This window comes from Ornithorhynchus anatinus, chromosome 13 (assembly GCF_004115215.2).
Source record: "Ornithorhynchus anatinus isolate Pmale09 chromosome 13, mOrnAna1.pri.v4, whole genome shotgun sequence".
In the NCBI taxonomy this organism is placed as follows: domain Eukaryota; kingdom Metazoa; phylum Chordata; class Mammalia; order Monotremata; family Ornithorhynchidae; genus Ornithorhynchus; species Ornithorhynchus anatinus.
The window spans coordinates 24302505-24316369 of NC_041740.1; the positions used below are offsets into that span (position 1 = coordinate 24302505).

General features: G+C 60.9%; 1 protein-coding gene across 3 annotated transcripts in view; it reads left to right on the forward strand.

Annotated features, from left to right (window-relative positions):
* The window catches only part of ATXN7L1 (ataxin 7 like 1), a 62205-nt gene that overhangs the window by 46534 nt on the left and 1806 nt on the right, over window positions 1-13865 (forward strand). Inside the window, exons 5-12 of one of the 3 annotated variants that reach the window (XM_029078261.2) lie at window positions 3390-3712; window positions 5362-5444; window positions 5716-5996; window positions 6784-6976; window positions 7136-7257; window positions 7415-8342; window positions 10147-10221; window positions 12145-12365. In XM_029078261.2, the coding sequence (XP_028934094.1) occupies window positions 3390-3712; window positions 5362-5444; window positions 5716-5996; window positions 6784-6976; window positions 7136-7257; window positions 7415-8342; window positions 10147-10221; window positions 12145-12186 (2047 nt within the window). In that variant the 3' untranslated portion in view covers window positions 12187-12365. Of the gene's footprint in view, window positions 1-3389; window positions 3713-5361; window positions 5445-5715; window positions 5997-6783; window positions 6977-7135; window positions 7258-7414; window positions 8343-10146; window positions 10222-12144; window positions 12366-13865 lie in introns of those variants that run through there. The other 2 variants (XM_029078262.2, XM_039913953.1) reach the window with 2 other exon arrangements.

Consider the following 13865-nt stretch of genomic DNA (forward strand, 5'->3'; position numbering starts at 1 on the left):
CCTCCTGGAGGTGCCTGAGAAGTGGGGAGATGGGACTTAATTTTATTTTTTTAGAAAAATGATCTCGGCAGCAGAGTGAAGTATGACCTGGAGTTTGGGAGAGATGGGAGGCAGGGAGGTCAAGGAGGCTTATGTAGTAGTCAAGGTGGGATAGGGTAAGTGCTTGGATTAACGTGGTAGTCTGGGTGGGAAAAAACGGGCAGATTTTAGGGCCGTTGGGAAGGTTGAATCGACAGGATTTGGTGACAGATTGAATATGTGGGTTGAATGAGAGAGATTAGTCGAGGATAATGCCAAGGTTACGGGCTTGTGAGACAGGGAGGATGGCGGTGCTGTCTACCGTGATGGGAAAGTCAGGGGGAGGACAGGGTTTGGGTGGGAAGATGAGGGGTTCTGTTTTGGACGTGTTAATTTTGAGCTGTCGACGGGACATCCAAGTAGAGTTGTCCTGAAGGCAGAAGGAAATGTGAGACTGCAGAGAAGGAGGGAGATCAGGACTGGAGATGTAGAGCTGGAGATGTAGATTGGGGAATCATAGGCGTAGAGATGGTAGTTGAAGCCGTGGGAGCAAATTAATTCTCTTAGGGAGTGGGCGTAGATGGAGAATAGAAGGGGACCCAGAACCGAGCCTTGTGGAACTCCCACTGTTAGCAAGTGGAAAGCAGAGGAGGAGCCCTTGGAAGAAACTGAGAATGAGCAGCCTGAGAGATAGGAGAACCAGGAGAGGACAGTGTCAGCGAAGCTGAAGTTGGATAACGTGTCCAGGAGAAAGGGGGTGGTCCACGGTGTCGAAGGCAGCCGAGAGGTCGAGGAGGATTGGGATGGAGGGGAGGCCGTTGGATTTAGCAAGAAGGAGATCATCGGTGACCTCTGTGAGGGCAGGTTCTGTGGAATGAAGGGAACGGGAGCATCTTTATAGATATCAAAATCCCCTAGATCGCTGTAGGGATGGAGAAGGAGAGTAGGAATGTGAGGAAAGGATCCAAACGGTTCAGATATTTGGAGGCGGGGCCTACGAGGCGGGGGACCGTGACTAGTAACTAGAGCCGGTGGTAGAGGTGGGTGGGTGTTGTGGACTTCAAAGGAAGGGAAAGAGAGGGATGGGGAAGGTGGGATGGTGCGAAAGCAGCATTGGGAAGCTGACTCCTCCCCTCCCCTTTCCCGGTGAGTCTGGGGGAGTGAGAGAAGATGAGGCCCCCCCCCCTCTAGAGAGCGGCAGGGGAGACCGAGTTATCTGGGGAAAGGCAGGTGTCAGTTATAATAATAATAATAGTAAAGATTATGGTATTTGTTAAGCACTTGCTGTGTGCCAAGCACTGTTCCAAGCGCTAAGGCAGATACAGGGTAATCAGGTTGTCCCATGTGGAGCTCACACTTTTAGTCCCCATTTTACAGATGAGGGAACTGAGGCCCAGAGAAGTAAAGTGACTTGTAAAGCGACAAGAGCACGGGCTGGGAAGCCAGAGGACATGGGTTCCCGGCTCCGCCACTTGCCTGCTGTGCGACCTTAGGCAAGTCACTTAATTTCTCTGTGCCTCAGTTACCTCATCTGCAAAACGGAGATGAAGACTTTGAGCCCCAAGTGAGACGAGGACTGTGTCCAACCTGATTAGCTTGTAGTTATTCCAGTGCTTAGAACAGTGCTTGGCACACAGTGAGAGCTTAGCAGATGCCAAAATGATTAATTATTATTAACTGGGGTCCATGCTCAGTCCAATCTCAGCGGGGCTGTGAGAGACCCTGCAGACCCAGGTCCCGAGTTAAGCCAACGGGAGAACTAAGAGCTTCTGGCCAGTCCACGTGGGCTGAAACTTGGGACTTTTGTCCGAGGGCTGAGGAGAAGCCGAAGAAAAGGCACACCAGCCCCAGCCTCTGGTGCCCACGGTGACCAAAGGGCTGGGAAACCTTATCTAGGGAGAAGCTGGATTACTTGCCTGGGGAGACTCGTTGACCTTCCCAGGGGAGGACTCAGGAACCAGTGCCCGAGAGAGACTTAGTGATCGAGCTCGTTGTGGGCAGGGAATGTGTCTGTTTATTGTATTGTACTCTCCCAAGCGCTCAGTACAGCGCTCAGCACACAGTAAGTGCTCAGTAAATACGATTGAATGAATGACCAGTGCCCGAGGGAGACTGGGAATGCCGGCCAAGGGAAAGCTGGAAACTCTGTTTCGTCTCCCCTGTCTACAGGAGAGACAGTGAGGCAGGCAGTGGTCGGCTTCTGGTGCCTTCGAGGACACGTGCGTTCCAGCCGCTCTCCCAACCCATCTCCCTCCTCCCTCTCCCCACAAGAATCCAGCCTGTTTGTGCTGTTGCCTCGAAAAGGATTTGCCCAAAGCAAAGCAGGGGGTGGCCAGTTGCACCCTGACTGAGCTACTTGGGTGGGGGGCCCTCTGTGAGAGGGTGCCCCTGGGGCAGTGACCCGAGGTCTAGCCTGCCCAGTGCAGAATCTGTCTCCAGGAACCCCACAGGTTGGGGGGGAGCATTAACCAACTCTCCATTTTTTTAATGGAATTTGTTAAACGCTGCCTCTGTGCCAGGCACTGTTCTGAACACCGGGTTCGATAAGATAATCAGGTTGGACACAGTCCCTGTCCCAAGTGGGGCTCACAGTTTTAATCCCCATGTACAGATGAGGGAACTGAGGTCCAGAGAGGTGAAATGAGTTGCCCAAGGCCACACAGAGAGTGTGGCAGAGCCAGAATCAGAACCCGGGTCCTCTGACTTCTAGGCCTGTGCTGCTTCTCCACGGTGTATGTGGCAGTCCATTGAGAAGCGGCCTTAAAGGGTTAACTGGAGGATCACTCCTCAGTCAGGACCAGTGGCTGGTTCCTGGGAATTCCAGCTTTAGAACACTGACCTGGCTCCCTCTCTAGACTGTAAGCTGGTTATGGGCACAGGACGTGCCTGCTAGTTCTGTTGGAGTCATTGTATTCTCCCGAGCTTACTACACATCGTAAATGCTCAATAAATACCATTGATTGAGTGGTTCGCCAGAGCAAAGGTGGTATCCGGCCGGATAGGGCCGGGGTAACCGGAGACCGGCCGGGGAGAGAAGATAAGGGGGCGCTCCCCAGGGAAATAATAGCGGGCAGACGGGCGGGCATCATCCACTGGAGAGACGGGAGAGCAGACCAGTCTAACCCGGCAGAATGCTTGGAGAGGGAGGGAGGGCCGACCCTCTGGACCAGGGGTGAGCTGGGGGGAAGAAGCTGGACCCTGGCCATGGCTCAGTCCATTCCCTGATGGCTCTGGGCCAGAGGCCCCTCCGCGAACAGAACCTTGGGTATGGCAGCGAGACCGAAGGAATGTTTCGGAGAGGAGGGGGTGGCCCGACCCCGGTACATCCAGCCGGCCAGAGGTCTGATTTTTCCCTTTCGTTTCTTTTCCAGCGTTCCAGTGCCCGTAGTCAGTTTAGAGAAAATTCCTAACCTGGTGAAGGCCGATGGTGCCAACGTCAAAATGAACGCGACCGCCACCCCCGCGGCTCCCTCCTCTTCCTCCTCCTCTTCCTCCTCCTCCTCCTCCTCATCCTGCTCCTCCAACCCCTCGCCCGCCCTCGCGGCCCCACTGGGTGCCAAGCCTGCCCTCCTGCCCAGACCGGTGCCCCCATCGCCGGAGAAGGTCCTGAATGGCAGGGGTGGTGCGACCCCCGCCTTAGACAGGAAGCACCAGAACGGCACGAAGGGCAGCAAGCCGTACAAGAGGCTGGCAGGTAGGTGCCCCGCCCGACTGACCCGCCAGGCCCTGAGCCTCGGTTTCCTCCGCCCGGCCCCCTCTGACCCCTCCCTCTGCCTGGGATTGGGACCGGGACCGAATCTCTGCTGGGCTCAGGGACTGGGGGACACCAGAGGTGATGGAGTGGAGGGAACCAGGCCCCTGCGGTATTAGTCACCGGGTCCAGATAATGATAATCGTCATGGTATCGTTAAGCGCTTACTCTGTGCCAACCATTGTACTGTGCGCTGGGTTGGATGCAAGATCATCAGGTTGGACACAGTATCTGTCTGTCCCACCTGAGGCCCATGGTCTGAGTAGGAGGGAGAATAGCCTGGCCTAGTGGAGAGAGCCTGGGCCCGAGAGCCAGAAGGACCTGGGTTCTAATCCCAACCCCGTCACTTGTCTGCTATGTGGCTTTAGTCAAGTCGCTTCACATCTCTGGGCCTCAGTTCCCTCATCTGTAAAATGGGGATTAAGACTTTGAGCCCCATGTGGGACAGAGACAGTCTCCAACCTGATTAGCTTGAATCTGCTGTCGGGCTTAGTACAGTGCCTGGCATGTAACAGATGTCATTTTCAAAAAACACCCCCAAAACAAGTATTGAGTCCCCATTCTCCCAATGAGGAAAGTAAGGCCCAGAGCAGTTCATTGCCTTATCCTCGGTCACCGGCAGGCCGGGCGTCCATGCTCTTCCAGTAAGGCTGTACTACCTCCCAGTCCTGGCCGTGGCGGCTGGGCCGGCTTAGAGGAGGGGGTCCCGGGAGGCCGACCAGGAGGAGGTGTCCTAATTCCTGGCAGACGGGGTTTGGTTCTGGGAGGAAGCAGAGATGGGGGCTCAGCAGACACGGTGCCATTGGGTAGGATTGGGCGTCCCCCGGTTGCCGGGGTGCAGGCTGGCCCTTGGGCCGTCGGGGTGGGGGGCCGGGCCTCTCCGTTCCCGGGCCGCTGCTCCCCACGGGGGCCCGTAGGCCAGGGCCAAGAGCTGGCACATCCAGAGAGGTGGCATAGCCGTTGAGGGGCACCTGCCACCCTGTGAAGCCCTGGACTCGGAGGGGAGGAAGGAGCCCCGACCGCCCTCCCGCCACCCTCTTCCAGATTCTTCCTTTGACCTCCCTCTCCTTACCCCCGGAACTGCCTGGAAGGCCAAGTCCTCAAAGCCTACGTGTCCGTCCGTCTGTCTGAACGCAGACAGACATCCCGCCCCACCTCCCCTGCAGACAGACGAGATGGGGGTGGGAGGGACGAGGGACGGGGGGACGATGAGACTGTCTCCTCTTGCCCCAGGCCCCGGAGGGAACCTTTGTGGGAAAGTTTTGGTAGCGAGGATGAGGGTGGCGGGAGTGGGGGGTGGAGGGTGCTTGGCCTAGTTTGCCCATGACTCGGTGGCACTGACCTCTCACCTTTCAGGTGGCGATTTGATCTTAACGGTGATTCCAACCAATCATTTCTGCCCCCCATCCCTCCCCACCCCCCGCCAAAGCCTCTCCTGCCGCCCGCCGGCCTGGCTCGGAGACCCAGTGGCCTTGTGGGAGAAGGGGCTGAACCCCCTGGGCCGCAGAGGTGGGAGTCTTGGAGCGCTCCGGGCGGACGGGGAGAGGCCGGCTACCGGCCGGCTGTAGTCATCATTTCTCTTTCCCTCCCAGAGCGAGAATTTGACCCAAATAAGCACTGTGGAGTGTCGGACCCCGAGACCAAGAAACCTTGCACAAGATCCCTCACCTGCAAGGTGATTTTCTGACGCCGCCCTGCTCTCGCCGGGCTGGGGACGGGGTGCTGACCCGGGCCCCCAGCCACCAGCGGGGCATGCCTCTCCCTTGGGGATGCACGTCCTCGCCTCTCTGCCCGCCCCCCGCCCCTCCCCCCGCCCGTCCCCCGCCTACCTTTCGCCTGCACTCTGCCCACCCCCAGCCCACTCCCTGCCTCCCCCCGGGCGGGCAATGGACGAGGGGTCGCGCCGGGCAGGAGGCGCCGGCCTCAATCCCTCCCTCCCTCCACAGACACACTCGCTGAACCACCGGCGGGCAGTTCCGGGCCGAAAGAAGCAGTTCGACATCCTGCTGGCCGAGCACAAGGCCCGATCCAGGGAAAAAGAGGGCTCCAAAGACAAGGAGCATCTCCTGCCGCCACCCCCGCCGGCGGGGCCGGGGACCAGAGACGCGCACCAGAGCCAGCCGGTCCCGGGGCCGGACCCTCTCGCGGGAGCCGCCTCCGCCTCTGGGCCGGAACCTAAAGTAGCGTCTCCCGCAAAATCTAGACCGCCCAATTCCGTACTTCCTCGGTAAGCCGGCGTCCGGGAAAGCCCCCGCCAGGGGGAGGTTGGGAGGTGGGGAGGCCCGGGCTGGCGCTCCAGCATGCCGGTCCACCGGACGGGGACCACAGGGGATGGCACCAAGGCCAGGGGGTGGGTATGAGAGAGAGAGAGAGGCTGGTGGATGGGCGGCGGGGGTGGCGGTGGGTGTGTGTGTGGGTACTGAGTTCCTTCACTGACCTTTACTTGGCCATATTGGAAGTGAGCCGGGCTGACTTGGGGGTGGAGCCGTATTAGCGAGCTGAAACTGCCCCCAGGGGCCGGGCAGAGAAGGGGGTTCGTCCAGCGACTGCCCTTGGGGGCACAGGGTACCTTCCCCGGGGGCGGATCCCTGAACTAGGCTCGATGGAGTACAGTGAGGGCAGTGGGCCAGGCCAGAGTGTGGAAGGAAGCAGGAGTTTTCTTCCGGGTCCGTTGTCTCCTCTGGTCAGGAATTGGTTGGTGGTCCCGCCTGCCTTGAGGGTGGAGGAGCCGAGCCCCCTGTTCGAGCAAGGGTCCGTCCAGACCGGGTAGCCCCGAGCCCTCTGGTGATCTCGGCTCCTTGTGGGGGTCCCATCCCCCAGTGGGCTCTTCAGGCGGCGGTGGGCCAGGATCCGTGCCGCCGGCTTATCCCCCCGGCATCGGTTTTGCCCACTGTGAAACGGGGGGTCGGGTATCAGGGGGTTCCACTCTGGCGGCGGTCGGGCACACCAGCTGAGTGAGGGGGTGCCAGGCGGCAATGCTGATGCCCTCTCCGCTCCCCCTCCCCCTCCCCCAGACCATCATCCGCAAACAGCGTCAACGGTTCCGGCTCCTCGACGCACGGCGGCTTCGGCCCCGAGCTGCCCCTGCCCTCCCTGGGCCGCGAGCTACCCGGCCGGCTGTCCAGCGACGAGGGCGACACGGAAGGAACTGACGAGGCGGAGAAGCTGGACTGCCATTATTCCACGCATCACCCCAAATCGTTTGGGGTAAGTCTCGCTCTCTCCGTCCAACGTGGAAAACCCCGGCTGGGCTCGGGGCGTGGGGAAGGCGGGGCGGGCAGCTAGGCAGCAGGTTGGGGGGTGGCAGACGGGGGCCGGGACGGGCCGGTGCCGCCGGTCTCCAGCCGGAAACGTCTCGTCTCACAGTTCTGCTCGTTCGGGAGCCGCCTCATGGGCCGCGGCTACTACGTGTTCGACCGCAGATGGGACCGGTTCCGACTGGCCCTCAACTCCATGGTGGAGAAACACTTGAATTCCCAGATGTGGAAGTAAGTCGGGGCGGGCGGCTCTCTCCTGTCGCCGGCGGGGGCCAGATCGGACCCCGGGAGGGCCCGGGGCGGAGTCTGGCGGGGGGTAGCGGGTGGGTTCCTCAGCCCGATCCCGTGCTGACCCTGGGCGTCTCTCTCTCGCATCTCCGGTGGCCAGGAAGATACCCCCCGCGGCCGACAGCCCAATGCTTTCGCCGTCGGCGCCCCTGCCCTCCCCCGGCCCAGCCTCCTCAGTCCTGCAGCCGTTCAGCAGCCCCACTGCCGCGTACCTGTCCCCCGCGCCCGTCAGCGCCCGGATCACCTCTCCGTACCTGATGGCGCCCGCCGGGCTCTCCGGAGCCCCCTTCGGCACCCCTTCGGACGCGGGCGCCCTCGGGCCCCACCCGGCGGCCTTCCCGCAGGCGGCCGCCGCCTCTCTGGGCATCCTGGACTGCGCGTTCAAGGCCCCGGCCGCCGTGGCCCCCGTCCCGGCCGCGGCCCCCTCCCCGTCCCACAAGCCATCGTCGAAAACCAAAACCAGCAGATCCTCAAAAGTCAAGGACCCGGCCTTCCACGGCGATGAGGCCGCGGGTGGCAAAAAGCGGAAACCGCCGCCGTCCCCCTCGCCGTCCCCCTCGCCCTCCCCCTCGCCGTCCTCGTCCCCGTATTCAGGGCCCCACAGGAAGAACTGCGTCTTGAACCCCAACTCCACCTTGAACTCGTACCCGGCCCCGTGTTCCTACAACAGCCTGTCGGCGCACAGCGCCAACAACGGGACCGGCGTCCTCAGTGCCAAGCTGGAGCCCCCGGGGCGGACGGCGGCCCTCTCGGGCGGCTCCTCGGACTCGGCCGTCCGACGCCTGGGCCCGGGCGGGGGCGGCGGGACGGTGGAGGCCTGCAACCTCGCCCTGGCCGCGCACCATGCCGTGACCTCGCTGCCGCTGGCCTTCGACAAGGCGGAAGGCAAGAAGCGGAAGAACTCGAGCGCGAGCGGCAAGGCCTGTAAGATCGCCAAGATGGCGGGCATGAACAGCGTTCATCGGAAGAGCCCCTCCAGCCTTATCTCGCCAGTGCCAGACCCTGCGAACAGCTCCGTCTCTCGGCAGGTAAGGCCCGGCGGCCCAGCCTCACCGGTCCGGGGGTTGGAGTCGGGGGGGCGGGGAATGGCCTCTGGAGGACCTGTGAACGGTGAGCCTTGTACCCCGCTCTCCCCGGAGGGATCCCCGCCCCGCCGTCCCGATCGTCCTCGGCAGGCCGGGAGTGAGAGGCGACAGGGCACGGAGTCCGTGCAGGCCTCGCGTGGGGCCTTCGTGTTGCCACGGCGTCCGGCGGACCCCGCTTCCTAGGAGACTCGTCGGGCCGGGGGCAACCCCGCAGGCAGACGCCCGATCTTTGGGGAGCACCCGCCAGCCGTCATCCAACATCCCCGGGGAGGATCGAGTTGGGGGGCAGCCGGCTGGGATGGGGGGCTTGGAGGCTGAGCCCTTCTCAGACAGGAACTTCCTCTAGCCAGGCCCCACTTGGGGGCGGGGTCGGTGGCTTCAGGCCTTCCGCCTGCTACCCCAAGGCTGGCGAGGATCCCTGTGGCTCCCCGGGCAGGGCAGGGCAGAAGAGGGGTGAGGTCGGGGGAGAAGGCGTTGGGTTGATGGAGTCGTCGGGGGGCATTTAATCGGGCTGCCCTGGGCTGTGGCGTACGTGGTCTGCGTGGTCGTGGGTCTGAGTAGCTAGCGATTCTCTGCTACGGCGCAGGGCGCGCTGGCTGCGGGCGGGATGAAAACCAGAACGGGCGGGAGGAGGCCGGGCAGTTTGGGGAAGACAGAGCGGGACTGAGAGGAGTGGGATTGGGGAGCGGCACTGAGTGGGCGAGACTGAAGCAAAAGTTACCTCATCCGCAAATGGGGATTCAGTCCCTGTTCTCCCTCCTACTTAGATTGCGAACCCCATGTGGGACAGGGACTGTGTCTGACCTGATTAACTTGTATCTGCCCAATCACTTAGAGCAGTGCTTGACACATAATAATAATAATGATAATAGTGAATAATAGTAACTATGGTATTTGTTAAGCGCTTACTACGCGCCAAGCATCGTTCTAACCGCTGGGGTAGATACAAGGTAATCAAGTTGTCCCACGTGGGGCTTACAGTCTCAATCCCCATTTTACAGTTGAGGTAATTGAGGCACAGGGAAGTTAAGTGGCTTGCCAGACGAGGGGTAAAGCGAGCTGGGGACCGAGGGCCTGGTTCTAAACGGAGAGTTTTGCTGTCGTTCACACCTGAACTCCTCCTGCTCTCCGGCCTTTTGGACCTGTAGGCCCTCACACTCACAGTCTCACCTCCGTGTGTGCAGACGTTTGGGTTCACACACCGGCACCCTCAGTCTGTCCAGCACATGCACGCGTCCAGGCACGGGCACACACACCCGTCGCCCAAGGATGCCCATCACCAGCACAGACCCCCTCGCCCTCCCACCGCACTGTCTGGTCTCAGGCCCAGGGCAGACAGGAGGGTGTGAGCGGGGGTGAGGAGATGCGGGTTGGCAAGGTGATGGAGGGCAGCCCTAGGAAAGCCGTTGGCGGAGCCGAGCTCCCCCTGCGAGTGATCCCGAAGCAGGAATGGGGAAGACAGGGCCTGTACCGGCCCAAGGCCGCCCTGCAAGGGGCAGTCGTCTGTGTCCCCCACCTGCTCTCCATCTTCCAGAAGGCCCGAGGCCAGACTTCAGGCATCAGGTGTCAGAGTGCAGACACGAGTTCCCTGCTTCTCCTGGGAGGATTTTCTTCCACCGTCCGTTCTCGCACCCCTCCCTCATGCCCCTCCTCCTTCACCCCCCTCCCTGGCGCGCCTCTCCTCTCACGCCCCTCTCCTCCCAGAGCCGTCCCGGGGCCTGAGGATGGCTTTGTTGGTGTCTTTCAGGTTGGAAAAAACAGCAGTGTAGCTTTTTCCCAATCCAGCACGTCCAGCACATCCAGCCTGGGACACAACCGGCAGGTGAGTGACCCGTTGGGCGACCAGTTGACTCGCTCCTCTGAGGAACCCGTTGGCTTCTTCGGGGCGCAGCTGGGACCGGGATGCGCCATGGGGAAGTTGGGGGCTGGGCCAGCTCCCTGGGGGTTAACCTCCCCCACTGGGAGCATGGCGGGAGCCCCCGGGGAATCCGAGGGCCGGAATCCAGGGCACCAGCTGTTCAGATAATTGGAAAAGCCGTAGTGGAAAACCAGAGTGGGCTCTGATGATGGCAGTATTTTTAAGCGCTTACTATGTGCCGGGCGCTGTACTAGTCGCTGAGGAGGACAAATGCTTAGTACAGTGTTCTGCAGTCAGTAAGAGCTCAATAAATACGATTGAACGAATGAATACAAGGTAAATCAGGTTGAACGCAGTCCATGTTCCACATGAGGCTCACAGCATTGATTAGTGAAGCAGCATGGCGTAGTGACTAGAGCATGGGTCTGGAAGTCAGAAGGTCCATGGGTTCTAATCCCAGCTCTGCCACTCGTCTGATGTGTGGCCCTGGGCAAGTCACTTCGCTTCTCTGGGCCTCAGTTACCTCAGCTGTAAAATGGGGATTGAGACTGTGAGCCTCAAGTGGGCCAAGGCACCGTGTCCAACCCGATTGTCTTGTATCCTCCCCAGCGCTTAGTACAGTGACTGGCACATAGAGCTTTACAAGTACCGTAATTATTATTATAATCAGAGAAGCAGCATGGCTCAGTGGAAAGAGCACGGGCTTTGGAGTCAGAGATCATGGGTTCGAATCCCGGCTCTGCCACTTGTCAGCTGTGTGACTGTGGGCAAGTCACTTCACTTCTCTGAGCCTCAGTTCCCTCATCTGTAAAATGGGGATTAAGACTGAGCCCCACGTGGGACAACCTGATTCCCCTGTGTCTACCCCAGCGCTTAGAACAGTGCTCTGCACATAGCGCCTAACAAATACCAACATCATTATTATTATTATAATCGTTATTAGTCCCCATTTTACAGATGAAGTAACTGAGGCCCAGAGAAGTGAGGTGACTTGCCCAAGTGGCGGAGCTGGGTTTAGAAACCCACGTCTTCCTGACTCCCAAGCCCGTGCTCTCTCCACTAGGCCACACTGTTTCTCTGCACCAGGCCTAGCTAGCCTTCGCCCCTGCCTGCCTCCACTCGGGTCAGTCTCCCTCCTCCCTCAGACCCATTCAACCTCCACCCCAGTCAGCCTCCACTCCGTTCCAGCCTCCGTTCCAGTCAGCCTCCGTCCCAGCCAGCCCGCACCCTGTTGGGGGTTATGGGGTTGAAGTGGACTTGATGGCTGGCTGCCTTGTCCCAGGTATTGATGTGAGTTTCCTCGGCTCCAGACCGTCTCGTGCCCAACCCCGACCCCCGATCTGGGCCCCCACAGCCTCCGTGTTACTCAGTGCTGTCACCACAGAGGGTCCGCCCGCTCTATCTAGGTCTACTCGCGTGGGCGCTTCCAGCAGTTGGCAGCTTTGCAGCCAGTCCCTGAGGGGATTAAGCGCGCCCAGGCTCCTTTCCGCCTGGACCACTGGCACGTGTGAGACCTGCGACGGAGCAGACCGGTCACGAGTCCCGCCTGTGGCCTGGGAAGGAGGATGAGGGGTGGGACCCCTGAAGAGATGCGGGTCGGGCCGGTATGTTATCCGCAAGGCCGCTCTCAATGATCCCGATGCCGTTGCCCACAGTAGGAACGCCACGGGAATTTGTCCCGGGGCTGGGCTCTGAGGCAGTTTCAGTTGTGGGGGTCAAAGCATTTTCATTCAAAGTGTCGGTAGCCTTTCGGCCCCATGGACTGTTCGGCCCCACGGGTCACTGGGGACGGGCTGGCGTCTCTGCCCGGTCCAACCTACGGAGGATGCCAGGATGGGATAGCCAGTGTGGAGTTTGACCCCGCCCTGCTGCTCTTTTCTCTCCTAGAAGACTTCGAACCGGACCGGCAGAATCAGGACTCTTCCATGAAGCGGCCAGGACCGGTCTCCGGTTCCAGTTCGCCCGTCCCCCCGTCCCGTCTCCCCCAGCCTCCACCCCCGGAGGGCCGCGGCGGGATTACTGCCCGGGCCCGCGGGCGGCCCTGACCTTCTTTTCAGCCTGTGGTTCATAAAGGGAAAAAGTGAATTTAAGGTTTTCAGAAAACTGTACGAGCCGTTTGTTTCCATTGTTTGCTCGCGCCGACCACCCCTTTGGACTCTCTTCTCTGGACGTTGCCGGCTCCTCGGTGCCGTCCGAGTGGCGAGCCGGCATTGGAAAAAGGAGGACTCCTGTCCGGCCTCTTCCTCCCCGGGGGAGCCGGGACCCGGCCTCGCCCGCGGCCCTCCGCCGCTCCTCGCTTTCGACCGCTCCCTCGGCCTCTACCGCGGCTTCTCCCGCGGCCTCCTCTCCTCACTTTGGACCTCGCCTTCAGCCTCTCTCACAACCCCCTCCACATGCTCACTTCCGTCCTTCCCTCCCCCAGCCTCTCCTCCGGCCTCAAGGGCTCCCTTCACCCCCTTGGCCCTTCCCTGGGTCCCGCCACGGGCACAGAGGAGACCCGGTCTCCTCCGGCAGTTCGGAGCAGAGACCGGGCACGCAGGGCCCTCCGGTTGGGTTTCTCGATCCGGATTCCAGCTTCCCTCCAGGGCTGCGAGTGTCATTTGCTGCCTCCGAGAGCCCTGTGGGATCCCAGCCGCCGTAGGAGGTCAAGCTCTGCCCGGGTGGTCGGGGGACGGGTGAAAAGGTGGCAGGAGGGTGAAGAGCCGGGGTGGAGAAGCGGGGCAGTCATGGAGACCTGAGCCAGCCGGCGGGTGGGCTCGTACCACCTGGGCCCCCTCCCCCAGGCAGGCCTCTATGGTTTTCCCACCGCCCCATGCGGGGGCCCAGGACCCCAGACTCCTGGGTGGGAGGGGAAGAGGCTGTCAGGCTCCGTGGGCGGGGATTTGAGGTTGGTGAGCTCCCAGCTACATTTCCATCCTCGCGTCCCGCCAGGGGAGGGGTGAGGCCCGGGGAGAGGACGCAGGAGTTAGCGGGGAGTCCGGGCATGGAAGGGAGACCCTGACAGGGAGGGAGGCTTTGGGTTTGCCCCAGTGCTTTTTCCTGATGCCTTTCAATTGAGCTACAGGCTCGGGGGGCTGAAGTAGCGGGAGTTACCGACGGCTCCGCCAACCCCGTCTCTGATGGCCAGGTCCCCATCGCGGAGCTCCGAGGGTCACCCCCCTGAAGGGAAGCAGGCAGGTTCCCTTCCTCCCTCCATGTCTTCCTCCTTCCTTTCTCCCTTCCTCCATCTTTCTCTTTCTTTTTCTCTCCCCGCCTCCTGTTCTTCCTCTCTTCTTTCTTCTCTTCCTTCTTTTCTCCCTCGCCTCCTCCCATCCTTCCCTCCCCGTGCAGGCCGAGCTACCGCTCGGCTCCGTCACCTCCCGGGGCGGGCTCACCGAGGCGCCGGGGTGACCCTTGTCGTCGTCCTCCTCGTCGCTGGATTGCACTGACAGTGTTTCTTTCTCATGGGGTCCTGGGACCAAAACTGAGAGGGGGAGGCGGGTTCTGGTTTTAAATAAAATCGACAACTTTGTATAATCAGGAGTTGAAAATAGGCACCGGGACATTTGGGCAGAGGGTTAACTCTTATTTCTACAGTGTTAAAAGTGCACTTATATGCTGGTTTATTT